Raw genomic sequence first — 26000 nt, forward strand, 5'->3', positions numbered from 1 at the left:
ATTTAGTAGCCTATGATTTACTTATGCGATTAGTGTGTAGGCTGTGATAGGGAGGCGAGGGATGGCGGAGTCACGACGGCCGTGTATATCCTTACCAGATTGCTGCTTTACGTTGACAGAAGGTATAAATATTTAACTCGAGGAGAGAAAGTGGTAGGCATCAGGTCGCGCGGAAGAAAATGATTCTGTTTGTATCATGTGACCGGATTATCAATCGATGACAGTTTAATTGGAAGTGAAGGGCTTAAAAACAGGGCCCAGATTGTTCCAGTATGGCTAATTCGATTACAGATTCTGAATAAACGTGCACGCACACTAAAATTTTACGTGAAGGACGGGTATTGGGGAAACAGAGATGGTCTTCTGAGATATCTTATTACTGGGTCAGATAGGGCGAATGTCCGAGGTAGGCTATGGAACGTGTTGGGTTTGAGGTGAAGTAACAACACGATATTTGGTGATGTGTCTCGACTAAGCACCATGGACAGCGAACGGAAACTTGCGCTGGTAATTGGGGAAATGCGGTCGGAAATCAGGAAATTAAAGTTAGAAAATTTGGGATTAAAGAGAACACCTGGAAATAATTTGCGACGTAACGCCACAGCACCCGTTTTGGTAACAGCATACAAAAGTAAATCTAATTTGTAATATGTTGTCAATTTTAGCTTGCATGCATTTCATATAATGTGCATTGAGAAACAATTTATACCATTCATGTGTGCCCTTTCTTGCCCTCAGAAAGCATCGTCATGACGGTGAGAAGATATTCAGTCTTCCAATCTCTGGGATATCATTGGGATAGAACCCAAGGAAATGAGGGAGAGCTAATCCAGCCTAAACTAGGCTACGGCGCCGACCAAAAACGTAAAATAGGTCGACTGTCTGAAATGTGAGATGGGACATCTTGGTTTATTTTATTACCCCATTTTATTAAGTCAGTGGCTTTCTAAAAGTATCCAGTGAAGAAGTGCTACCATCTAGTGATTGTATGTTGTATTGCTTAACTTCTGTTAATCTCCAATTGGTTCAAATTGCCTGTCATGACACGTCAGAATTTAAATGAATAGCACAAATAAAGATGTACACATGTCCTTTAAAGTACGTGTTTTTTATTAATGTAACTTTACCACTTGTAATAACAATTCAAAAAGTGTATCTGGCTAATGTATGGATCATCCTGGAATACTACTGTTTTTCTTTTTGGGAAAAATACACTTGTTGAATGGGATCTTTAATCTCGCGTGAACGCCGTTGCCACTGCGCAGTGGAGGATTGTTGTCCGCCATCACTGCACTAAGAAACTAGCTCAAAAACTGAGAGGAGCGAGTGACAACAACAAGCACAGAGAGAAGGACCTAAAACCAAAGGGAAGGTCGAGGGGGGATCCCTACCACTTTCCATTTGCAGGCCTCTTAGTAGTAAAAAAAAAAACAATATTTCATGTTAACGTAGACCCTGGACGTACAAACTAATCATGTCCAACCTCAAAGGCGGCACCAAGAAGGACACCAAGATGAGGATACGAGCCTTTCCTGTAAGTGTTGGCCGGGTATTCGAGTTGGTAGACGCAGACGCCGAGACGCGAGAACCGGGGATGTCAGTGGAGACTATTGGTAGCTTGACCTGTTCTTTAAGGTTAGCTAGCGATGGTTATTATAATAGCTGGGTGGCTATCCCTAACCTAGCTACTTTAGCCTAAACCAGCTGACGTTAAATACTGGGCCTGCCAAGTTGTAGCTATCTATTACTAGCTGAACAAATAAAACAAGCGGACAGCTTGCTACTAGCTAGCTAGCACTAACAATTAACTAAAATGTCACAGTCATACCTGGTTTGTTAGCTAGCTAACGAGATTTGTTAACTCGTTAGCAATTTAGTTAGCTTAACTAGACGCTAGCTAGACTACCAACAAACCTAAATGGTTAGCATGAAGTTGGTTAGAATACCTAGCTATATATGCTGTTGACAAATTAAGTTGTCATCTGGTAGCTAGCTATCTACAGTAGTCGAGCTTGTTAGTTAGTTACCTATTGGTGGCTAGCAATCAGCGAACATATCAATTTATGACTGGGTCTTTGAATGTGAGTACATACATTGGCTGCTAAAGTCATTTTGATGCAAACATAACATCATAGCCACACTCTCACCTGACTGAACGGATGCTGCAAAAGTTGCAGCAATGCCAGTGACCCGGCTGTCGCTGCCTAATGTCTTTACCTGGACAGTCGCCAGGCAGTGTACTAGGGAACATACAATTCTGCGCGCATACCAGCAGTAGCAGGTCGCTGCTAAATTGTGGATTATTTGGGAAATTTGACCAAGCTTTTGGCTTTGCACAGTTAAATTCCCATGAAATGTGGTACATAGTTTTGTGTTCGTAATGAATGTGTGTGAACCTGCTGCCATAAATGCACGCCTATGCAAGCAACGGCGTACATGTCAATGGAAAACAGGTTTTAACTGTCTGGTACACAGTAGTCTCCTGGGGGGGACGGGGGACGGATGGACATGAAACTCATGTGCCATTGAAATTCTCTCTCTCTCCTCTCTCTTTTGGTCTCACTCTCTCACAGTGGCAATATCAAACTCAGATTAATTATGTTTAACTGCTGTCTGGGTTAATTTTAGGTGATTATAGGCAGTCATGACCTTTCTAGTTTGACTAGTTTATCCAAAAGAATGCTGAGCTTTAGACTGGATAAGGAGTGGGTGGGGATGTAGTAGGCCTAGTTTTTATGTTTTTGAAGAGGATTTGTATTTGAGGAAAGTAATCTTGTCAAGCACAAGTGATCAGCTGAATTCAAAATGGATCAACCTAACTGATTTGTTTCTCTATTTCTCTCATACTGGAATCTTATCCTTTTCTTCTCCTTGTCAAAGACGAGACTTTTCCTGACTGAATCTGCTCATGAATTAATGATGCTTTAATGCGCAGGCTAGCAAAACAACTCCATCGTTTTGGTTTTTTTTGGTCTTAAGACTAGGTATGCATTCAAATTGACTGGACTGATCTTGATATTGATTTGAATCCACCAAACCAAACAGGCCTATCGGACAACGTTTTTGACATGTTGAAGTTCCGACTTTTCTGTCTTGTAAAACAGCGATATATAGCCATCAGACTACACCACACAATATTAAACCTACAGACCACAGTTAGTCTCTTGACTATTCTAGTATTACTAGCAATAGCACGACTAGTTTTTTGCGTTGACCAAGGGATCATAAAGTGCACACATTCACAGCCATAAACAGCCTGACATTACCCCCGTGACTGGTCTTTCAATTCCTGCCTGGAAGATATCCTAGCTATGCACGCTTGAAAATGCAAAGTCAAGATGGACTAACCCCCCCTCCTTTTTCTTCCTGTCTCTCTCTCTCTATTTCCCCCTCTCTCCCTCCCCCTCCCTCCTGTCAGATGACGATGGATGAGAAGTACGTCAACAACATCTGGGACCTCTTGAAGAACGCCATCCAGGAGATCCAGAGGAAGAACAACAGTGGCCTGAGCTTCGAGGAGCTGTACAGGAACGCCTACACCATGGTGCTCCACAAGCACGGCGAGAAGCTCTACACGGGCCTGCGCGAGGTCGTCACAGAGCATCTCATCAACAAAGTAAACTCTCCCCCGCCCCCCTCTCCCCCCCCCCCCCCCACCATCTCAGTTCAGTGATGAGCACAGATCCTAAACGTGTGGAGAACTGTAGGAGTGGAGAGGTGCCCCTCCCAGGGAGCTAGTGGGGGGGGGGGGTGACTCAGAGTGAATCTCTCCCCTACTCTTTTTCAATCCCCATTGGCACACCAGTGAAAAGGTCTCCCGCTCCACCAGACACACTTGTTCTCGGGGCGCACTAACCTGCAGCCCCCTCCCGTGGCCGGCCCTGCCACAGAAAGGGAGCTGCCGTCTCTACCGCCTATGAATATTACATGGAGCCCCCTGTGTCCAGACAGCAGACGGCTATGTGGCGAAGGGGACATCAAGTGAGGTAACCTCACTTGATGTCACCCCTCCCTTCCCTGTCTGAGAACAGAGTTGGGTTTGAATACTCTCTCAGGTTCTTCGATCTCTCCTCTCCCGACCTTTTGCGCTGCTCAGTGTTGTAGGTCAGAATGCAGTGTTTCCCCTATGTTGATTTTACCGTGGCGGCCCACTGCTAAAAAAAATCCTAGGGGAAACACTGGAATGGGTAGAACAGGCATGCTGGCTCGTTCTGCAAAATGCTACTGGCTGCCTAGGAACTTACAGGGGTCAGATGGCTGAGCGGTTAGGGAGTCGGGCTATTAATCAGAAGGTTGCCGGTTTGTGCAAAATGATGTTGTGTCCTTGGGCAAGGCACTTCACCCTACTTGCCTTGAGGAGAATGTCCCTGTACTTACTGTAAGTCGCTCTGGATAAGAGTGCTAAATGACTAAAATGTCAAATGTAAATGTAGGAAGATGATCTAGTCTAGCAATGCATCCGTTCGACCCTTGTAGAAATGTTACATTACTGCCCCGCTCACAACCGCCAACAGCTGACTGAATGAACTGTGAACTTATGAGATAATTTCTCTCTCACTCTCTCTCTGTCTCTCTCTCTCTCTCTCTCTCTCTCTCTCTCTCTCTCTCTCTCTCTCTCTCTCTCGGTCTTCCACAGGTGCGGGAAGACGTCCTGAATTCGTTAAACAACAACTTCCTGCAGACGTTGAACCAGGCATGGAATGACCACCAGACAGCCATGGTGATGATCAGAGACATCCTCATGTACATGGTGGGTGGTCTGACCGGTGTCTCTCGTTCTCTCTCTGTGTGTGTGTGTGTGTGTGTGTTGCTGCTATTCTGATCACTGCCGTTCCCAACTGATTCATCCCCCTCAAGTGTTTATCCCTGATTTAAAGGATGCTGTGACGGACTAACCTCACTCTTTCTCTCTGGAGTCTCCATATCTTCACCTAGCCATTTTCTGTAGCTGGAACAAAAGATTCTGTTGTTTTACTTATCCATTTTGTTGGGCAACTGGCAAGTCTGCTTGATTTACTGTAGCAACTCTGAGGTTTTGTGTGTGTGTGTGTGTATGTGCTTGCTAGGGGTGGAACGGTACATGTATTCGTATTAAACCGAAACGGTACGAGCGTCACGGTTCTGTGCATGAAATTACACAGAGAATACACGGTATAAAAATAAATAAAACTTGCGTACAAATTAATTAATGTAATGCGGAACTACTGTTAGATACTCGTGTTCTTTAGGGACACCTAATCTGTTGCCCCGCTTTAGCTCTGAAGCTCTGATTGGCGCCACTGTGAATCAGAGATAGCTAGCAGCACTAAGGAGGAGTCTGGCGAGTGGTGGCGACCCATGAGAGATAGAGGACCCGCTGGCCTCTTTAAGATCGCAAGTTTGGGAAAACTTGGGTTTCCCATTCAGTTCCAGTAGGACAGGCGAGAGAGTGGTGGACAGGACAAGCACTGTGTGTCTGCGTTGTTCAGCAGTTGTGGGCTATGTGAGTGGAAATGCATCTAACATGCTAACGCAAATAACGCATCCAGCGTGTGCTGCGTGATGTGTGAACCGCGGTATGAACCGAACCGTGACTTCAGTGTACCGTTCCATCCCTAGTGCGTGTTTGTGTGTACTGTACCCTGTAAAGTGTTTGTCTGTACTGTACCCTGTAAAGTGTTTGTGTGTACTGTGCCCTGTAAAGTGTTTGTGTGTACTGTACATCTCTCTATTGCTCTCACTCATCCGCTCTCTCTCATCAGCTCTCTTTCCCTCTCTCTCCTATTGTCATTGACAATGCTGTGGGTGGTTACCAGTTGAGCTGATGTGATAACTGTGGCTTGAGTCCTCTGTCAGGAGAGGCAGCCGGGCATGTCTTCAGCCATGTTCACAGTGCAGCTCCCCTCAGGCACAAAGCATTCCCACACGCACAGCTGCGCCCGCGCTAGTATATCTCCGAGCCGCGTAACATTACGCAAGGTACACGGACGGCTGCTCGCGTGCTTGCCGCTCGGCGTTCACCACCGCAGTGGTTCACTCCTGTCCCCTGTCCCCCCCCCTCCAGGACCGTGTGTACGTGCAGCAGAACAACGTGGAGAACGTCTACAACCTGGGCCTCATCATCTTTAGGGACCAGGTGGTCCGTTACGGCTGCATCCGAGACCACCTCCGGCAGACCCTGCTAGACATGATCGCCCGGGAGAGGAAGGGCGAGGTGGTGGACAGGTGAAGGGAGCCCGCCGCGGCCCCGGGTCGTCGTAGCGATGGCGTGTGGCTTGGCTTCACTGGGCCTGTGGGATACGCAGCCTGACACAAATGTTTTTGCGCGATAACAGGCCCAGGTTTAATAGTTTGTTTGTGTGTGTGTGGTCTGCAGGGGAGCGATCAGAAACGCCTGTCAGATGCTAATGATCCTTGGCTTGGAGGGGCGGTCTGTGTACGAGGAGGATTTCGAGGCGCCTTTCTTAGAAATGTCAGCAGAATTCTTCCAGGTGGGTTGTGTAAAGACCTCCCCAATCACACCATCCATCCCAACCAGGAGACCCGACAACTGTTGACTTGAGTGTGCCTGCACGCAATGTTCCCTCTATGCTGCGCGCATGCACGGCCGCGCAGACCAGTTGAAGGACCCGCAAACTAGATTTTTCACAAATTTAAATCAGAATTTATTTAATTATTATTTTAAAATAGTCCGAAAGTTTAGCCATGAAGAAGCGAGCGGGGTTCTCTCCGCAAACTTTGCTCAGACGCAAAAACAAAAGGCGAGTTTACCGTTCTATATAGCCTGCTGATCGAACAGAGAATGGGTCACAAATTGCTCACAGTACTGAGGTTTGGGCTCAGACAGATTTCTATTTGCTCAGTGCGGAACAAAAATTGGAGGGAACATTGCCGGCCAGAGAAACATATTTACACAACCACAATGATTTGGCTGACTTGAAAACAGACAGTTTGGCATCACTTTGGAAATAGTACCATTATTTAATTTAGAGTGAGATCTTGAAAAATGCATTGAATGCTTTCAAAATCTCTTGAAATTCAGAAACACAAAGGTTTTCAATTATGTCACCGTGCCGCATGGTTAATTGGTGGGTAAGAAGTGTATCCATAGCTCAATAGCTCATTTACATGTCATCTGCATGCATATCCAACTCACGGGGGTTGGCAGGAACAGATACATCTGTTCGAGTTTGACATGTTCAAAATTGAGGATATTTTCATGTATTTTATAGTGTTTATATAGTATGCATGAGTGAATGGATAGAAAAAAGAGTAAATCTCTTTTGCTCCTGGAAAGCTGACCCACTGCCCCTCCCTCCCTCTGTCTGTCTGTCCCTCCCCCCCCAGATGGAGAGCCAGAAGTTCCTGGCGGAGAACAGCGCCAGCGTGTACATCAAGAAGGTGGAGGCGAGGATCAACGAGGAGATTGAGCGGGTGATGCACTGCCTGGACAAGTCCACGGAGGAGCCCATCGTCAAGGTGGTGGAGCGAGAGCTCATCTCCAAACACATGAAGACCATCGTGGAGATGGAGAACTCCGGCCTGGTCCACATGCTCAAGAACGGCAAAACAGAAGGTTCACAAAACAAACCTAATATGGGCCCGGTATTTTGGGATATATGTATATATTTGGGGGGTGGAGGATTGTTATGAGGAATCGTGTGAAAACAGAAAGAGGTGTAGGAAGAGATGTACCTGTAGCGTCCCTGCTCCAGATACGAGCCAGGCAGCCCTGTTTCATTAGAGCTCATTTAGCAGTCTGTTTGGTCTCCACCGGATTGAAGCTGAAAGCAGGAGCTACACGTGAAAGCCCAAACAGGATGCTGCAGAGGCTGTGATCCTGTTTCTCCAAACATCTCCTGCTCCCCTTCTAATTACCGTCTTATCGATCAGAGGGAAAAATGACATCAATATTATTATTTTTTTAATGATCATTAATCGCCATAACTGGAGCCTTTTGTCTGTCGTTAAGTGTTGGTTTGAGTTCCTTGTGTTTTGGTGGAGAGCCTCCACATACCACGTGTCCCATAGATGTCCCACAACACGTGATTCCAACATGAAGCTTCTCTCTCTCCCCCCTCAGACCTGGGCTGCATGTACAAGCTGTTCAGCCGCGTGCCCAACGGACTGAAGACCATGTGTGAATGCATGAGCTCGTACCTGAGGGAGCAGGGCAAGGCGCTGGTGTCGGAGGAGGGCGAGGGCAAGAACCCTGTGGACTACATCCAGGTACACCCTCCTGTCTGGTTATTTCTAGAACCTTCCTCCCACCCAAAAAATCTAGCAAGGACACATTATTTGTATTCCCTTTAGTCGTAAACGGGCTCAGACGATGTTGCGGGCTTACCCGTAGGACGGGAAATGACTGGAGTGGTCAGAACACGGTTAACCATGACCTGATCTCTCAAACTGGGGTTGTGTGGTGTTCCTATAGGGTCTGTTGGACCTGAAGACGCGCTTCGACCGCTTCCTCCTCGAGTCCTTCAACAACGACCGCCTCTTCAAGCAGACCATCGCCGGGGACTTTGAGTACTTCCTCAACCTCAACTCGCGCTCGCCAGAGTACCTGTCGCTCTTCATCGACGACAAGCTCAAGAAGGGCGTGAAAGGGGTGAGTGCGTGCGAGGGGTTGTGTCGCCCCACTCTTCATGTGACGCTAGTAAACCAGACTCGGGTTGGTCTCTTAGACGCTGAAAGCTCTGACAGTTGAAGGAGGCCCCGTCGGGGTCGAATGTTGGGCGGATGCTGTTCAGGAAGGGTTTGGTGAGAGCTTTGTGTCCTCTTCATTAGCACGTGATTTGGATTGTGCACACGCCAAGCACTCCGGAAGTGGTCAGCTCTCGTGCACAACAGTAACAGTCGGCGTTTCTGTGTGTGTGTGCAGTTGACGGAGCAGGAGGTGGAGACCATCCTGGACAAGGCTATGGTCCTGTTCAGGTTCATGCAGGAGAAGGATGTGTTTGAGCGCTACTACAAGCAGCACCTGGCCCGGAGACTGCTCACCAACAAGAGCGTCTCCGACGACTCGGAGAAGAACATGATCTCCAAGCTCAAGGTGAGGCTGGGGCCGAGGGGAAGGGATGGGGGGGTGGGGGTTTGTGTGTGTGTGTGCGTTTGTTCCACATCCTCGGCATGATGCCCTGAAGACAGTTACAGCTATCACTCACTGTTCCGTGTGTGTTGGTGTGTGTGCGCAGACGGAGTGTGGCTGTCAGTTCACCTCGAAACTGGAAGGGATGTTCCGGGACATGAGCATCTCCAACACCACCATGGATGAGTTCAGACAGCACCTCCAGTCCACGGGGGTAGGAGCGCCCACACGTCCTCCACACCACTGATGATGTACAGTAGGGTCCAGGAGACTGAGATCACCGCAAACACTTTAAGGGGGGAATTGAAGACTGAGAAAGCCAAGCGAGCTCTTTGGAACATTGTCAAATCATGCTCCGATGACGTGGGTCTTAAGGTTTGCAAAAAAGGCATCCCAAAGACATACCAAATACTAAGATATTCTAAAATTCACTTATGTTTTGGCGAATATTCAACTTTTCGTTAATTGTTAATCTGATATTATCATTGGAAATGATTACTTATCTTTTTACTATGTTTGGAACAAATGGAAATATTAAATTAGTGGTCTCCGACAATTTGACCCTTCTGTATGTAGATATAAACGTTTGCTTATTTTTATTTGTGTTTACAGAATTGAATTAATCTATATAATTCACTAACTCCTCCGCCCTCCCAGGTGTCCCTAGGGGGAGTCGACCTCACAGTCAGAGTCCTCACCACTGGCTACTGGCCAACACAATCGGCCACGCCCAAATGCACCATCCCCCCCTCCCCCAGACACGCCTTTGAGGTGTTCAGAAGGTAGGAGGCCTGATCCACCCAGACAGGAACCTGGGATTCAGTCCTAACCGAAATATACCCAAATGTCTATAGATATCTTTCTTTTTCGACATATACATGTACAAATATAACATTGTGTGTATACATACTATATATAGAGAGAGTAGTAAATAAAAGAAACACACCTTTTATTTATTCAGGAAAATGTTACATTTGTATGTATTGGAGTGATGCCCAACATTGTGTGTGTGTCCTCCACCAGGTTCTACCTGGCCAAACACAGCGGCAGGCAGCTCACTCTCCAGCACCACATGGGCTCTGCTGACCTCAACGCCACCTTCTACGGGCCCATCAAGAAGGTACGCCACGGGGCCCGTTGGCCACCATGACCGCTTCAGGTCCCGTCTGTCCGCGTCTTGTCTCTGTCTTGTCTGTGTCTCGTCTGTTCCCATACTGTGTGCTGTCAATGAACACAAGGCGTGGTCGGTATGATATTAAGGAGTGAATGGGTTATTCCCTCTATCTTTTTCTCTCTCATGTTGCCCCTCCTGTCGTTCCCTCTATGCCTCTCTCTACCTGTCTGCCCCAGGAGGACGGGTCGGAGGTAGGAGTGGGCGGGGCCCAGGTGACGGGCTCCAACACCAGGAAGCACATACTGCAGGTGTCCACCTTCCAGATGACCATCCTCATGCTGTTCAACAACCGGGAGAAGTCCACCTTCGAGGTAGAGCCTGGTTTGGCACACACACACTTACCCTCTGTCGCAGTCACTCTCCCCCTGTCAGTCATTGTTGAAAAGCTGGAAATGTTTAGTGTCTTAGTGCTAGTTTAACCAGTCCTCCTCCCCCCCGTCCCCCCCTTCTCCTCCCCCCTGCAGGAGATCCAGCAGGAGACAGACATCCCCGAGCGGGAGCTGGTGCGGGCGCTGCAGTCCCTGGCCTGCGGGAAGCCCACCCAGCGGGTCCTCACCAAGGAGCCCAAGTCCAAGGAGATCGAGAACGGCCACGTGTTTACAGTCAACGATCAGTTTACCTCCAAGCTGCACAGAGTCAAAATACAGACAGGTGGGATGTCCTCCAAATCCCCCCCCCCCCCCCAGTGTAGATTTGTTTCGTATTCGCCTGTACTGATGGAACCCCCTGTGCGCCCCCTCCCCCCCCAGTGGCCGCTAAGCAGGGGGAGTCGGACCCCGAGAGGAAGGAGACTCGGCAGAAGGTGGACGACGACAGGAAGCACGAGATCGAGGCGGCCATCGTCCGCATCATGAAGTCCAGGAAGAAGATGCAGCACAACGTCCTGGTCGCAGAGGTGGGTGGGACACGCGCGACGCTGCCGCGTTCGACTCAAACACCGCCACCGCCGTTTCACATGAGGGAATATCCTTCCCTTTTGCTCAAAATAGCTCTTCCATATTTTCTTGATATTACAAATATACATTTTCAATATTGAATATTTCTTTCCATATTTTCTGAGTCTGTCCCAGTAACAAGAGGGGCTGAACCGCCCTCACGTGGCTTCACGCCGGTTTGTGTTGGGAGTTTTCTGAGGGGGTTGTTTGTGTTCACGCCCCCCAGGTGACCCAGCAGCTACGTGCTCGCTTCCTGCCCAGCCCCGTGGTCATCAAGAAGCGCATAGAGGGACTAATAGAGAGAGAATACCTGGCACGGACACCAGAAGACCGCAAAGTCTACACCTACGTAGCATAAAGAGCAAGGGGATGAAAGAAGCGGTGGAGAGAGAGAGAGACAGAGAGAGAGAGAGAGAGGAGGAGGAGGAGGAGGAGAGACGGGAGAAGGTGTTGTTTTTTTTGTTTTTTTTTGGACTGTTGTTCGCATGGACTGGGAAGTTCCTTTTAAAGATAAACGCTGGTAAGCTGACTCATCACCCCTTACAAAAGAAAAATGAAATAAAACCAGATGTAAACGGATTAATAAAATGTCAACGAAAACCAAGTGTCGTAGATGATTTTAAATCAGGCCCCCACTCTTCTTCCCCCCCACCCTCCGTGAGTATCAACATGGGAGGATTCAGCAGCTTCAAGCTTTTCACTGTTTTACCCTTGTAGAGATCAACCTTAAAGAGAATCCCTTGGGAAAGATGTGAATGCACCACATTATTATTATTTTTTTTGTTTTCAATACTGTACAAAAATGAGAAAATGAATTATTAAAAACAAAACAAAACAGCAAATGTGGATTGCTACAAAAAGGAAATAAAAATATTGAATATTGACGTTGTGTGTCCCTGTTTTTCCTGTTTTACATATTTACTTGTCGAACCCATTTCAGACACACCACTTTATTTTCAAAGAAGCAACAGTATAGGATTAAGGACTGGTCAAATAACCTGATAACTTTATATTCATTTAATCATTTGGAAAATGTCCACTCATTGTTTTAACCAGAGCAGTATCTCACAGCAGAACATCTGAATGAGAAACTTAGTCTCAATGTCATCACCCACTGTAGTGTGACACTGCACAGATCCCTGGAGACAAGCACTGGTGGTGTTAGTGACAAGCTGTTCTGGTGGCCTGGGACCTCCTGAGGAAGGTGATGATGTCGACCCAACACCCAGAGCTGTAACCACCTAACATTTAATCTGGCCCATCCACGCAATCATGTCTACATTAGTGTAAACCGCAGTCAATTTAGTTGCAAAATGGCCGTAAATATAATTAGCTACAGTAATATCTTCTTAGAATTGACAAGTGGTGTATTAGAATGATCACCATATCACATCACTGGGTCAGGCTGCTTGCTCTAAATTGGCCAAATACTTTTTAATGCTCAATTAGACCACACGAACAGCTTTCAAGAAGCTGTAGCCCCATAGTGATACAGAGATGTAGATATCTATTCTGGGTAAGTGAGTGAGCTGGCTGGGTCAAATCTCAGCATGGCCACTCAGTTAGGTCTGGAAGAGTGTTGGCTGCCACTGGACTGGCTCTCAGGCCGAGCAGCCTGGGCCAGCGTGTCCAGCCGGGCCACAAACACCTGGACCTCCTCCTGGGTGCTGTGGGTCCAGGCCAGGGGCAAGTGGGCTGGCACAGTGCGGCGGTCTGAAACACACATCAGAGTCACGACGTACCATCAGAGGAAAACTCACGCTTTTCTTTTCCTCAAATAGAAGTGCAACCGAACGTCCCCTGGAAACACTGGATCTGGGATGCTACTAGGATGCTGACAGGACGCCTGCCCACCTTGGAAGAACTGCCCGCTGGGAGTCTTGGCTGCAGCCCTGGCCAGGGCCAGCCACACGACGGTGTCGGCCCCCTGCTCTGCACTCCTCAGACGGGCTCCCATCATCTGGTGGAACTGAGGCATCGCCGTGGACACAGCTGGTCGGGAGGGCATTACCATACCATAACATTGGAGGTTAAAAGTGGGTTGAACAGATACAACTTATACAACATTCTATTGATGTGTGTGTGTGTGTGTGTGTGTGTGTGTGTGTGGGAGGGGAGGGGGGGGGGTACTAACCTGGTGTATCGGCCCAGCCTGGGTGCATGGCAGAGAAGTGAATGGCAGGATTGGCTTTGGCCCAATACTCAGTTAGCACCACCTGCTGTCTCTGTAGGGGAACACACGCAATCACCTGAGACTGAGCTTTATTTATTACCTCCTTTTCTATCTCTATTTCATCTCGCCTAAGATAACAAGGGATTGCTCTACAGTGCCGAGTATATTTGGTAGCGGCAAATGTTTTTTAGGGAGGAAGAAACCCTTCTACATTCAATGGACTTTTAAATCCAACAAAACTGGAAAGCGTTGAACAAGATCGTCTCCCTTCCTCCCCCACCTTGTTCTGGGCATAGACCATGGTGCCGTCGAAGCGAGTCCTCTCTGTCTGGAGGTCATCTGTGCACAGCTTCAGGACCAGCATGCCTCCTGAGGACACAGTGATCTGACCACCCGGGAAGAGACAGCCAGTCAGCAGGTGTGTGTGTGTGTTTGTACGCGTGTGTGTTTGTACGTGTGTGTGATTGTGTGTTGGTGTGTTGATGCACCCACCACTCTGGGGTCTCTACTTTTCTGCAGGAGTGGGAGGAGGCTCTGTGTGAGGATGTACACACCTGAGAGAAAAGACAAACCACATCACGCCCACACAAACCTCTGACACGGTATATTGGTTCAAAGGCCCAGGCCCATTTGAATGGTGGTACTCGATCCAATGGACTGTGGCTCCTAGTTACTCCAAAGGACTCATCAGTATGTGGTTTGTGAAATGGGGAAGAGAGAGGGGGGGGGGGGGTTACCCAGGGTGTTGGTGGCAAAGTTTTTCTCCAGTCCCTCTGTATTCACCTCTCTCTTGTTCACCATGCAGCCAGCATTGTTGATCTGACATAACAGAGACCAACATCCTACGTAATACAGTAAGATGATTGTGAAACCAAGCTTATCTAAAGTATGTGTGTGTGCATGTGTGTGTATGTGTGAGTGTGTTGGAGAGGATGGGGGGGGGGCCTGCTCACCAACACGTTTAAAGATGGATACTGCTTCCTGAAGGCCTCTGCAAACTCCCACACCTTACGCGTTTCAGACATGTCCAGAACGTGGACATGTACTTCCTGGAATGAAAATGAAACATCATCCAATGCAGGTCTGTAGTCGGGGATCTTCAAAAAACACAAAATGCACACACACACAAACACACACACTTTTCCTACTCACCGTGTTGCCTGACTCCTTGACAATATCCGCCCTGGCGTCCTCAGCTCTGTCCTTGTTCCTGCACACGATGTGGAGCGTTCCCCCTGGGGGGTTCCAGGGATCCGACACAGAGCGTCATGAGACAGCAGGGCTTCGAGCACAGAACAGTACCATCATGAGACACATCCCCTCCATCTTCCCCATAGCTCCGCCTCCTTACCTTTCTTGGCTATGGCCATGGCAGTGGCTTTCCCTATGCCACTGTTGGCTCCTGTGATCATGAAGGACCTTCCCACCACAGACAGGTTCAGCTCCTCAGCCACAAAACTTCTGGATTCTGCCTCATATCCACTCCTGAGGAGGAAGCGAAAACAATCCATCAACCCCATAAATGCATGTACATCAGTAAACGGTGTTTGTGTCATCTTGAGGGAACGATGGAGACAACCGACAGCACTGCAATTTGCAGCAAGCTTGTGTATTTATGTGAACTCTAATGGCCACACGGATTTGAGTTTGTCTGTGCACAATGATTTAGTAAGCTCTTAGAAAACTGGTCAGCTGTTGGTGTGACTGCCTACCTCAAATGACTGGGCACTTCAGCTGTCAATAGCACTATTGTTAAGGGAGTGAAAAGAAGGTTTGTGTGCGTGTCGGTGTGTGTGTGAGAGAGATTGTGTGTCTGTCTCTGAGTGTGTGTTACTTAAAGTACCATGCTGTGATCGATACCATTTATGTACAGCTAATAAATACTTTAACATCTACTTAAGTACAATAAAGAGGTTAAAGTAATAAATGTTAGTACATTTTTTTCGAGATCATACGTAAAAGACATTGGGGGTTACATGGTGAACAGCTTAATTAGTAAACAGTTATTTTATGTATATCTAAACTAGGCTACATGTTAAACTGTGAAAACGGACCATGCATAAACTTACCTCGTATATTCGTGAATTCCTTTTAAGAACCAGACGATATTGCGATACAGAGACATTGCTTTTCATGATCAAATAGCCTAAGCCTACAACAAACCTAAAGACGCCCCATGTAGGCAGCAAGTACTAACCACTGTAGAAACTTACGTCACGTGCATTTTGGAGTGCTGCTCTCTACCGACGTCAGGAAGAATGACCATTGGAATTGCAAAACATATTCTGGTCTTCTGACCTAAACCCATTGTTCATAAAGCCTGACACGTGAAATAATATTTATTTAGTCATAATTTTCATCTCTTAGATTTTTGCAAATACGATATCCAATTGAACAAATTGGCCTATAGGCCTACGTGAAGGCTAATAAATGAAGTTATCCATGACAAGATTTAATAACTTAAAAATAAATGAAGGTTGTTGTGTATATGTTTGCTAGCCTGTCAAGAATTTATAGCAACAGAAAAAACGTAGGTGTCCTGAACACCTCCTTGTGCCACAGGTGGGTCTGGGAACCGTGTCTGGAGGTTCCACCTCGGAATAGACCGAAGAGGGAGGAGTTTTCCAACTTTCACACCGGAACGACCATTCAGAGAACGACAGCAATGAGCTCTTCCGAACTCTCTAATCCGAGGGGTGGAGGGTAAAGTGTTTTACGGGTATTTTATTGGCAATTAACTGAATAGGATTATACCTCTTATCAAGATGGTGAGTAAGTGTTTTAAAACTTATTTTATGTGAGCAAGCTGTTCCAATGATGAGTCAGATCTATTCCGTCGGTAACTATATGCACCTGTCGCTTCTGGTTGTTTACTAATAGGCTAGGTGTCAGGTGAAATAACGAGACAAGAAAAGTGAATGTAACTGTTGTCAGCATAAAATATAAACTATAGGTGCATGGTAAATCAACATAATGAAGTTTTATTTAAAGTATACTTTCTACGTTTGTTATATTTTTGGGCGAACTATAGTCAAACCTGATGTGTAGCCTATTTCCTCAACCTGTTGCTTCGGTAAAAACATGGAGGTTACATTACGGGTGTGACAGGTTATTTCACTTTTTGTTGGTGATTCGGCCCCTCTAGCGTGATGTCCATCTGCCTAAGTCGGAACCACAGAGGGCAACTTTCAGTTCTTCACAGGTCTACTGTACTTTGACAGGCTCTGTGTATTAAAGAATTGTCTTAAAATAATTTTGCTGCCATTGTCTTCAATAGGCTGTAGCCTTACTTCACTGAATCAATTGGTTTTAAGACTCAAATTTAAATTTAGAATGCGTAGTATGCAGGCCTATGTTTCTCTTTCTCCTTTTGTCATCACCTTTCTTCCTGACATAGCCTGTAACATGAATCTCCGGGCAGAACATTTTCAACTATTCAACTCTTGAGTTCAACTCTGTTCAACTATTGACAGCAAGTCAGCAACACATCCGCAACAAAATGTTGCTTAAACATTTAGTCTATCCTCTGAAGTCCACAATGAAAGGAAGATGAAATGGGAAAGCGTGCAACGCAAAATAGACTTCACACATGGCAAATGTATGTCAAACACAACCAAACAAATCAAGGAAACACTCCGTCTAAACATTTGAAACATCCCTTCTTACCTCCTGTCTTTATCCTTAGAAACAAAAGATGATAGAAGTTCAAGACCAAGTCCCCCTCGTCTTTTCCTCGCTTAATTTATTTGTTGTTGACTTAAATTATTCTGTAATTGTAGTCCACACTGACCAGACCAATCTCTCTCTCTCTCTCTCTCTCTCTCTCTCTCTCTCTCTCACCCTCTCTCTCACCCTCTCTCTCTCACCCTCTCCCTCCTCAGATGCGCTTCCTGTTGCTCTTCAGTCGCCAGGGAAAGCTGCGGCTGCAGAAGTGGTTTGTGACCATAGCGGAGCGCGAGAAGAAGAAGGTCATCCGAGATATGACCTCCATGGTGCTGGCACGGAAGCCACGCTCCTGCAACTTCCTCCACTGGAGAGACCTGAAGATTGTTTACAAGAGGTTAGCCCACAGTTAGCCCACAGCCCCCCATCTCAGCGTCCTTCCTCACCACTTCCTCATTGTTCCTGATTGGCTTCCCTTGTAGGTATGCCAGTCTGTATTTCTGCATCGGTCTGGAAGACCAGGAGAATGAGCTGTTAGGCCTGGAAGTGCTGCATCGCTACGTGGAGCTGCTGGACCAGTACTTTGGCAGCGTGAGACATTATTGTTCTTCCATTGTTCTCCCTGCTGTAAATCACTGGCAACTGTATGCACGCATCGCCCTGAACTGGGAAAATAAATACATTGTCTTAAAAATGTTGATCATGTGTTGGAAAGATATCAGCTTTTTAGGACTACTACATCTAAATTCATTCGTGGGAGATTTTGCTGGTGAAATGTGGTTAGCGTCTATATTGGCTTATTTAATGCAAAGACTTTCCCTCTCCAGGTGTGTGAGCTAGACATAATCTTCAACTTTGAGAAGGCCTACTTCATCCTCGATGAGTTCCTGATGGGCGGGGAGATCCAGGAGACTTCCAAGCAGATAGTGGCTCGCGCCATCGAATCCTCAGACATGCTGCAAGAGGTGAGACACACACTCGCATTCACACAATGAGTCGCAAAATCAAACACACAGACTTAGTGTGTGTATTGGAGTTGCTTATTATCTGAATGTTAATCTCTTAGCTTGGAAGGATTTATGCATTCCTAAAATATTTGGTGGCTTGATGAAATTCCTATTTAGACGGTTATTTCCATAATTGTACTGTTTGCTCTCACAATGAGGAACAACAGTGGGGATAATGTGAGATCAGGATCATTTTCTTAATGCTTGCTTTCCTCCATGTTGGAGTGGTTCTGTCTTTTGATGTCTTTTGACAAATAAAATACCAAAAGGAGGGAAAGCAAGTCATTGGCAGGCGTATCACTCATTTCCCTGGTATCCTAGCAGGGCTAAATTAGCCTGGTAATTCCCTGGTGTGTTCTCTTTCGTCCAGCTGTTGGCCGTCTCATCATGACCCAAATGAGCTGGTGCTATTGTAAATGGGGCCTCTTTCTTTCCGTCTCTCGTACCCCCTCCTTCCCTGTCTTTCTCTCTGTCTCTGCTTCCTCTCTTTTGAAGCGAGCGAAGAGGTGAGTCAGAGGCAAGGCTGCACCCATGGCGGGGATGTTCTGACCGTGTAGGTGTCTTCTAGAGCTTGGGCACACCCTTCCCTTCCCTGTAGTGGAGCATCTCTTTGGCGGTCGTTCCCCTCTTCGGTTTCCAGCCCATATTTGTGTGCTTCCCCCCCCCCCCCTTGCCGATGATAAGGAAAGATGTCTAACCCCTCTGCTCTAAGTGACAGTACACCCTCCAGTATAGCGTGGGCTCATTCTCATCGTTATGCCTTCAGGCGGACAGCAGTGACAGTGATTGGGTTGAGGTGGAGCTGTTTGGATGGCCTTGAGTGTGGACAGCAAGGTTAGAGGCTCTGCTTGTGCCTTACCAGTGTGTGGTGCTTCACCTGACCCCCCCCCCCCCCCCCCCACACACTTCCGTCCTTTTGTGTATTTTTCATTACAGATCCATGCTGTAATTGTGTGACTGTGAATATTAGTTGCAGTGAGTGGGGGGGGGGGGGGGGGGGGGTGACATCGTTCTCAATCCTATTTTCTTTTTTTAGACAATGGAGGAGTACATGAGCAAACCTGCTTTTTAGGACCGACGGGAATAAAGCCATCCACATCACAACAAAGGGAATGACGTTCAACATCACAGTCTGTTTTTGAACCAGACCTAGCTGAGAGTCTAAATATAGCTATAAATATATATAAAACCTTTTTAGCAATATTATGAATTTTCTTCAGAAGAATGCAATTTGTGAATGAGGTACATGCGTCTATGCATTGTCTTGGCCATGAGTACTGAATACGTTGCTCTGGTACATGCCTGTAGTCTTTTGAAGGAATATAGAAGAAAGTAATGGGGATTTAACATTGTCTGAAGGAGATAAAGAAATATGAAGATATTACATGTTGACTTCCATTGCTGTTATTTAGAAGTGCTTTTAAATGTTTTTAATAGACTTTGTTTATGAATGCCATGTGGTAGCTATTTATAATGCCCTCCAAAATGAATGACTGTTTTCACAAGTGTGTTGGGTGAGCTTGGTTAGACGTGTGTTGGTGTGGTTAGCAGGCGCTTGTCTTTTAAAGGGATATCAGTGCAAAATGTTTTATTACAAAATAAAAAATTGTTACGTTTAAAAAGTGTCAATAAAAAATAATATTTTGATATCTAACTTGTCTTGGCATGTTTCGAACGTTTTGTTGCGTTCTCCTTTTGGTGGGAGCTGTCCAATGTGCTGCATGACGCTTCAGAAATGAATCTGGTCATTTTTGACACACAACGCCACAAACGAAGACACCGAATTAATTATTTGTGTTGGCGATATTAGCCTTGGGAGTGTCTTTACTAAATAGGCCGTAATTTTTTTAATTTTGACATTTTTAAATAAGGCAACATAACGCATCAAGGAGAAAATAATCCCGCTTATGCTTTATTTATCTCTGAGTCATCACACATTATTGAACACGTACAAAATGGTTTAAAAATGATAATATAGGCTTTAGCACAACAACCGATATAGTCCAACGATCACAGAGCTTGCAATATGGGTTGGAAGAAGGCAGGCGACGGTCTGACTACATCATAAATAGTTTTCAGAAATGTAGATTAGAACAATATTTGGAAACCCACAAACCCTGATAACATCACGAGTCACGACAAACACTCGTCCCCAGCCCAGCCCAGCCCAGCCCAACACATACTATTATTGGTCATATACAGTATAGGCTATATTTCATATTTTACAAATTGAATGTAAACTATAGAGTACGGTCACCACCAGACTGGTTATTTTGAGAGTATAAACATTACTTTAAATTCATATTTTAATAGAGGATATCTCGTTGTCGTCGTCTCCGGAGCTACATTCCTCCAATAGGTTTTCCGTGGAGTTCCTTCCCGTCGTCTTTCTGAGGGGCAGCAGTTCCCTCAGCGATCTCGTCTTTCATCTGTATCTCCGTGGGCTTTTCCAACACCTCCATGGAAGTTTCTGCATCTCTCTTCGCCGGAGTGCTCTTTTCAACGTCTGCTTGGTCGAAGTAATCTTTCATCGCCTGTTCGTACAACTCATAGGGAAACTGTCCGTTTGCCTGAGACTGAGTGTCGCGCTTGGTGATGGAGTTTGGATACCGTGTTAGTATTTTGGCGGCCAGAAACACCTCGTCTTCATCTACTTCGTCGTCTTCGTTGTCGTCGGACTGTCTTTTCAGTGGCATCTTGTTAAGCTCAGATAGGAATAAGTTTTCCCGTCGGCCTGAAGACGATGGAGTTTTTGCTGGGGCAGGTGGCGCTTTAACCACAGCCGGGACGGGGGGTGCAGGAACTCTGGCCGGGGCAGCGACGGGTTTGAGCGGTCTCCTCACGGGATATTCATTGCTGATGGTCTCTACGCCGATGATGTTCAGAAAGTCCTCTCTGTCCATGTCCTCGGGTGCAGGTTTAACTGGTAGCCTACGGCTGTAATAACGGACCCTCGGCTTATTGGTCCTGTAGCGGGGTGTATCTTGGGGCTGACGGTCCAGTTTCCTCATGTCTTCCGTGATCAGCATGTCTATGAGCTCGTTCGGGGGGATATGGAGCTTCAGTGACATCTCCAGGAGTTCATTCAGCGTTCGGGGATCGATCAGGGAGGGGCGGATGAGTCTCTTTTTGTTATCCCTCTTCTGGCTCTGGTCACTCATCTCGAGGATCTTCAACAGGTAGTAATCCACCAGTTTCGTATCGTCATCGGGATGGTCGTCCTGAGTAGCCCGGCGTTGAATGCCTTCTCCCTCGATCTCCTCTTGTTCGTCTGAGGTCTCCCCCAGCCCTCGGTCGAATTCTTCGTGGCTCCCGTTGACCACCTCCTCCGTCTCCACTTTCTCCTCCATGGGTACCCACTCCTCACCGCCGGCCACGTCCTCGTAGGCCAGGTTCCTCAAACTGAACATGTCTTCGTCATCATCGTCGTCGTCCTGGAACACGTCTCTCTTTTGGCCGGTGGTGGTGGACATGCGGCCCAGCTCGTCGAAGATGGAGCGCAGGTTGGCAAGGCTTTGAGGGGTATACTGCTCCTCCAGGTCTTCCGTGGCCCGCTTGTACGCGTCGCGATTCTCCTCGTCTTCGAACATCAGCGGGTACTTTTTGTGTGGCCTAGGGAAGTTGCCGTAGTCCGCAGGTGCGCTTACGGGCTTACCTGTGTCATCTGAGTGGTGCCTGTGCGCGCGGTGGTCGTTAACGGGTGCGACCGGAGCTGGTTTGGAGTCTCGACCGGCTTGGTCTTGAAGGGTCCTCAGCAGGGCTCGCACTAGCTGCTCTGCCGGCATGTCCTGTTTTTGAGCGGGTGGGGATGCTTGTCGGTCTCGCGCGCCCTCGTCCCGGAGCGAGGCCAGCTGAAGCAGAACGCGGAACTTTTCCACTTCGTCGTAGTCGGTTGTGGGTTCCTCACGTCCCCCGTCCTTGCGCTGCTTTAGGCTTTCAATATACTCAAGGGCTTTGATCATGTCGGAACTGGGTGGGAGGTAGGCAGCAGGGCGCCTTTCCTCACCTTCTCCACCCCGGAGCCTGTGGTAGCGGGGGAGAGACGCACCCTGGACAGCGCACATATGGAGGAGAAAGGCAACAAGGACCATAACTCCACCCGCGGAGAATTTGGGGTGTGACAGCACCATGATATCGCCTTGACAAAGAGAAAGAGACAGAAGGGTAAAACCTCACACAATGCCTGTACCTGCTTGTTTCTTATCATAGGCTACCCACGTTATATTGCATACATTTAATTCAGTATGGCAAATGAATAAATAAAAAGCTTCAGCCAATCTATTATTGCAGGCTAGTGGATGGAGCCTATTTCAGCTCTAGGATGAGTCACCCTCGTTGTCAGGGCAACCTCTGACTTCAGGTTATTGACTTCGTTTAGATCAAAATAAAACGAAATAGCCTACCCAAAATATAGGCTTCATCATCCATTCACCTGTTTAGGTAGGCTATTCGTGGTACGTAGGCAATATTGCTTTGTTGTTTAGGTTCATTAAACCCCAATTCGAAGCATGACAGGATAAGATCAAATGACTTGATCAAATCTCCGTTCGACAAACAGAAAGACTAAGCCAAATGTATAAACATGATTATCCTCGGTTATAAAAAAAACTGCGAAGCTCTCTTCAATTCATTTCTTACCTTTGGCAAACAGCTCAGATGGCAGCAGTGAATGTATACAGCATTTCGCTACTATAGTTCTTCATCGAGCGCGGTTGTTCCTGTTCTGTTTTCAGCACTTGGACAACTCCCCGCGATATAAGAGGCAACACCTGACCCGCGCGTCATCACAGCACATATACGCAATCACCAGCCTGGAGATCCATAATAAAAGATTTAGGCTTTAAGAAATGACATGTTAAGGTGGCCTATAAGGTCTCCTATAAATACATCTAGCTGTCTGCAACAGCTGTATTAATTTATGTAAAGTGGAGTTCTTGGCTGTTTGTGATTTTCTTTTTTTCAATTTGTCTATGATGTTTGCATAGCTACATCTTGTCATTTACAATCCACATTTTTCGTTTTGATGTGTGTGATTCATATATGATTTACAGAGGATTATAGGCTAAATATGATTCCGTATGACACGCTCAGAACACCCCATAAAGTTGACATTATGCATGTTATTATTTACACTACTTAGCCTACCACAAGAGAGGTAAACAATCTGTTTTGAAAACAACGACCTGTAAAAAAATAAAAATCTCCGCCTAATTGATGCCGGGAGCTGGAGGGTTAAACCCACCATCGATGACTCACGCGCCAAACCCATCACCCGCGCTTGCAGCAGAATCGCTGTCGCAGTTGTCTCCTCTCTGCGGAGATATGAGCCTATGATAAACGACTCTACCTATTTGGGCACATCTCCCGCGGTTTGCACCCCACGCAGTTCATTCAGAATGTCTATTGATCAAGTTGCCCGTCACATTAGGGTGGTCCTGACGCAGGTTAAAACCAAAACACGGGCATGACCGAGCAATAACGGTGACCTGAGTGTCGAGACAGGCGACCCATATCCTACTAAGCACTGGATAAATAGCTTGAGCTGGTATTGGACAAGACACTGGTAGTCTACATAGGCCTCTTTGATGTTTGCAAAGACATTCGTTTTGGAGGTTTCAAAGTGAGCCCTCATCACAGCTAAGGACTCCAAACAGCGGTCTCGTGCTTTGCTGAAACACAATACATTGACTCCCCTATAACACACCTGAAGTATGCGTACAGACGAGACCAATATCTGGCCTTCCCACTACAGACGCTTCAATCCCACCAATCCGCTAAAGCTTCAACACACCCCATCCCCAAGTGTTCTTACATTTCAACATTTTACCCTTGTGTCCCTCTTTCCTTATCTCCACCAGAATACTAAGCCTGTGCGGATCCCACTTGATCTAGCCCCCGGCCCTCTGACGTGGGTGTCCATATCCACGCAGATACGAAGACGCCCTCTTTCTTTTGTGTTATTGGAGGCGTTTTTCTTTAACGCGGCGTCAGCTGACTGCACACCAGGGAGATGAGCGAGGAGAGAGCTTGTTGACGTAGGAGACGGATCCATTTGCTTGCGGCTCCAGTGTGCGTGTGCGTGCGTGTGCGTGTCTGTGTTGAGAGATATGTTTGAGTGGTGCTGGCGTTCGCCCCCCCCCCCTGCTGTTCTGACATCAGTCCGTTCATTCATAAAAAAAACGCTCTCTTCCTCAGAGGGGTGGGGCTGCACTCAGGGCAGGGTTGGAGATGTTATTGTGGTGTAGGTCGCCAAAAGGTTTAGAGGCTAGTGATTAAATGACAGTGACTACATTGTAATACTAATTGGGATACTGTGAAAGGAAACAATAAGCTAGGTCTTCGATTGTACTGTCCAAACATAATAGTGATGTGTGTGTGTAACAACACACAAGATGGCGTGTGATGCTTCATTGTTCAATGTCGTGCTTGACATTGACTCCGTCTGTTCTAGAACCAGGGGAGAAGGAGCCTAAAAATGGATCCTGATGAAGACAGAAATAAACATGTTTACGTGCCGTGAAAAATAATGCAGACACGGCTTCTCCTCTGACAGCGCTGTCAAAAGTAGCGTGGTGACAGCAGAAACTAAGTATACCAGGAATGTACCTGGAAGATCCTTTGTGTGTGCTTGCACGTGTGTGTGGGTGTTTGCTGTCATCCACAGGCTACTACAACTCGTCCTTGGGCAACAAAGCGTTGCCATCACAACCCCCCGAAGACTGGTCATGAGGGAAGATCAGATGGCTGAGCAACTGACGGCCTTGTGAACCGTTCAATTCCGACACACACAAACACAGACACACACACAGACACACACACAGACACACACACAGACAGACAGTTTATGGTTTATATTATATCTCCCTTTCTCACAAATTCTCTATCTCTCTCACTTTCTCTGTCACACTCTCTCACTTTCTGTCTAATTCCTCTTTCTCACTGTTAAACTGTCAGACACTGAACGTTTTTAGTGTGTGTGTGGGTGTATTTGATGTGTACCAGCCCAGTCTTTACAGCGGATGTGCCACCCCCTGTTGGAACTTGGACTGGGAGTAAATTAGCTAAATTAATAAAAGTGAATTAAACGTGCTCACAGTCCAGATAGTGATAACAGTCTCTACAGAGACTACAGTATATTAGATAGATTTAAATGAATGGTCTCTGTTTTTCTCTTCATCTGGTTGCGCCTGACTGGATCCTTTCATAACCTCCTCCTCTTCTGCCCTTCTCCTCAGTCTTTCTAAAGCCACAGCAGTTATTGAGATTGAAAGGTAAAGTTTACTGGCTCATCAGTCAGCAGAGGTGCCAGTCAAATCCAAGTGTTGTGTGTGTGCATGTGTGCGTACACGTGTTTTTGTGATTCTCATTGTTGTTTTGACGTCAGCACCTGGACTCGAGGCTTTCAGAAGCGTGAGGTGCTGTGGTAGCAGCACGATTGTTTTGTTGAGAAAAATATCGACCTTGATGCTGTCAGGCTCTATTCAACTATGCTGCTTTTAATTGAATGAAACGAAGTGACGGAAGGAGTTAGAGAGCGGGAGAAACAGCGAGACTGTGTGTGTGTGTGTGTGTGTATGAGTGTGTGTGTGTGTGTGTGTGTGTGAGAGACAGACAGTAAAAGAGAAATGAGTGGGCTGGGACGGTGCTCTTCTCACACCTTCCTTTAATGTCCTCCCTCTCATGAACCTTCTAGACCCTCCTATCCTTCCTCTCATCCTTCTATCCCGTCTCCCCCACACTGGGTCTATGCTGCATGACTCCAGCCCCCGCCTGCGCACCCACCCACCACGGCCAAACGAGGAATGAAGGACGGCAACCGTCTGTTGTCATGGCTCACCCTCTTTTGAACCAAGGTATCCATGGTGATACCTCTGCACACCCTTCTCCCTCTCGCACCCCCCCCCCTTCCTCTGTCTCCCTCTGTGTTTCTGTCTTTCCGTACCACCTAGCGATCTCCTGATCTGCCCCTCTCTAGTCA

General features: G+C 46.9%; 4 protein-coding genes across 6 annotated transcripts; 2 read left to right on the top strand and 2 right to left on the bottom strand.

Moving 5' to 3' along the window:
* Positions 1-1267: 1267 nt before the first annotated feature.
* Positions 1268-12020, top strand: LOC124472455 (cullin-3). 2 transcript variants are annotated; one of them, XM_047027292.1, is made up of 16 exons: positions 1268-1534; positions 3419-3616; positions 4637-4750; positions 6044-6204; positions 6356-6470; positions 7327-7555; positions 8063-8208; positions 8414-8590; positions 8864-9034; positions 9177-9284; positions 9728-9852; positions 10094-10190; positions 10421-10555; positions 10709-10895; positions 10994-11139; positions 11406-12020. In XM_047027292.1, exons 1-16 carry the CDS (start codon positions 1475-1477, stop codon positions 11535-11537), a joined length of 2301 nt encoding a protein of 766 aa, XP_046883248.1. In that variant the 5' UTR covers positions 1268-1474; the 3' UTR covers positions 11538-12020. The 2 variants fall into 2 exon arrangements, with proteins under 2 accessions (XP_046883248.1, XP_046883249.1); XM_047027293.1 differs by having other exon boundaries at positions 10424-10555.
* Positions 12021-12111: 91 nt separating this feature from the next.
* On the bottom strand, positions 12112-15555 carry LOC124472457 (dehydrogenase/reductase SDR family member 12-like). Its single transcript, XM_047027303.1, has 10 exons — positions 15422-15555; positions 14704-14837; positions 14505-14587; positions 14306-14401; positions 14090-14171; positions 13845-13906; positions 13633-13737; positions 13314-13404; positions 13034-13171; positions 12112-12892 (listed from the first exon to the last, which is right to left on the bottom strand). Exons 1-10 carry the CDS (start codon positions 15475-15477, stop codon positions 12738-12740), a joined length of 1002 nt encoding a protein of 333 aa, XP_046883259.1. The 5' UTR covers positions 15478-15555; the 3' UTR covers positions 12112-12737.
* A 418-nt stretch (positions 15556-15973) lies between these two features.
* On the top strand, positions 15974-19656 carry ap1s3b (adaptor related protein complex 1 subunit sigma 3b). 2 transcript variants are annotated; one of them, XM_047027304.1, is made up of 6 exons: positions 15974-16120; positions 17234-17412; positions 17498-17606; positions 17843-17980; positions 18789-18856; positions 19059-19232. In XM_047027304.1, exons 1-5 carry the CDS (start codon positions 16118-16120, stop codon positions 18840-18842), a joined length of 483 nt encoding a protein of 160 aa, XP_046883260.1. In that variant the 5' UTR covers positions 15974-16117; the 3' UTR covers positions 18843-18856; positions 19059-19232. The 2 variants fall into 2 exon arrangements, with proteins under 2 accessions (XP_046883260.1, XP_046883261.1); XM_047027305.1 differs by lacking the exon at positions 18789-18856 and having other exon boundaries at positions 15976-16120; positions 19059-19656.
* Positions 19657-19952: 296 nt separating this feature from the next.
* scg2b (secretogranin II b) lies at positions 19953-22753 on the bottom strand. Its single transcript, XM_047027827.1, has 2 exons — positions 22661-22753; positions 19953-22160 (listed from the first exon to the last, which is right to left on the bottom strand). Exon 2 carries the CDS (start codon positions 22150-22152, stop codon positions 20365-20367), a length of 1788 nt encoding a protein of 595 aa, XP_046883783.1. The 5' UTR covers positions 22153-22160; positions 22661-22753; the 3' UTR covers positions 19953-20364.
* Positions 22754-26000: the final 3247 nt, after the last annotated feature.

This window comes from Hypomesus transpacificus, chromosome 10 (genome assembly GCF_021917145.1).
Source record: "Hypomesus transpacificus isolate Combined female chromosome 10, fHypTra1, whole genome shotgun sequence".
NCBI classification, from domain to species: domain Eukaryota; kingdom Metazoa; phylum Chordata; class Actinopteri; order Osmeriformes; family Osmeridae; genus Hypomesus; species Hypomesus transpacificus.

Coding starts and splice junctions, on each gene's coding strand:
- LOC124472455 (XM_047027292.1), top strand. CDS start 1,475: ATGTCCAACCTCAAAGGCGGCACCAAGAAGGACACCAAGATGAGGATA. Junction 6,205..6,355: donor AAGGGCGAGGTGGTGGACAG/GTGAAGGGAGCC, acceptor TGTGGTCTGCAG/GGGAGCGATCAGAAACGCCT. Junction 9,853..10,093: donor GCCTTTGAGGTGTTCAGAAG/GTAGGAGGCCTG, acceptor GTCCTCCACCAG/GTTCTACCTGGCCAAACACA.
- LOC124472457 (XM_047027303.1), bottom strand. CDS start 15,477: ATGTCTCTGTATCGCAATATCGTCTGGTTCTTAAAAGGAATTCACGAA. Junction 14,838..15,421: donor GGAATTCACGAATATACGAG/GTAAGTTTATGC, acceptor CTTCCTCCTCAG/GAGTGGATATGAGGCAGAAT. Junction 12,893..13,033: donor CAGCGGGCAGTTCTTCCAAG/GTGGGCAGGCGT, acceptor TGTGTGTTTCAG/ACCGCCGCACTGTGCCAGCC.
- ap1s3b (XM_047027304.1), top strand. Junction 17,413..17,497: donor CTGAAGATTGTTTACAAGAG/GTTAGCCCACAG, acceptor CTTCCCTTGTAG/GTATGCCAGTCTGTATTTCT. Junction 17,607..17,842: donor TGGACCAGTACTTTGGCAGC/GTGAGACATTAT, acceptor TTCCCTCTCCAG/GTGTGTGAGCTAGACATAAT.
- scg2b (XM_047027827.1), bottom strand. CDS start 22,152: ATGGTGCTGTCACACCCCAAATTCTCCGCGGGTGGAGTTATGGTCCTT.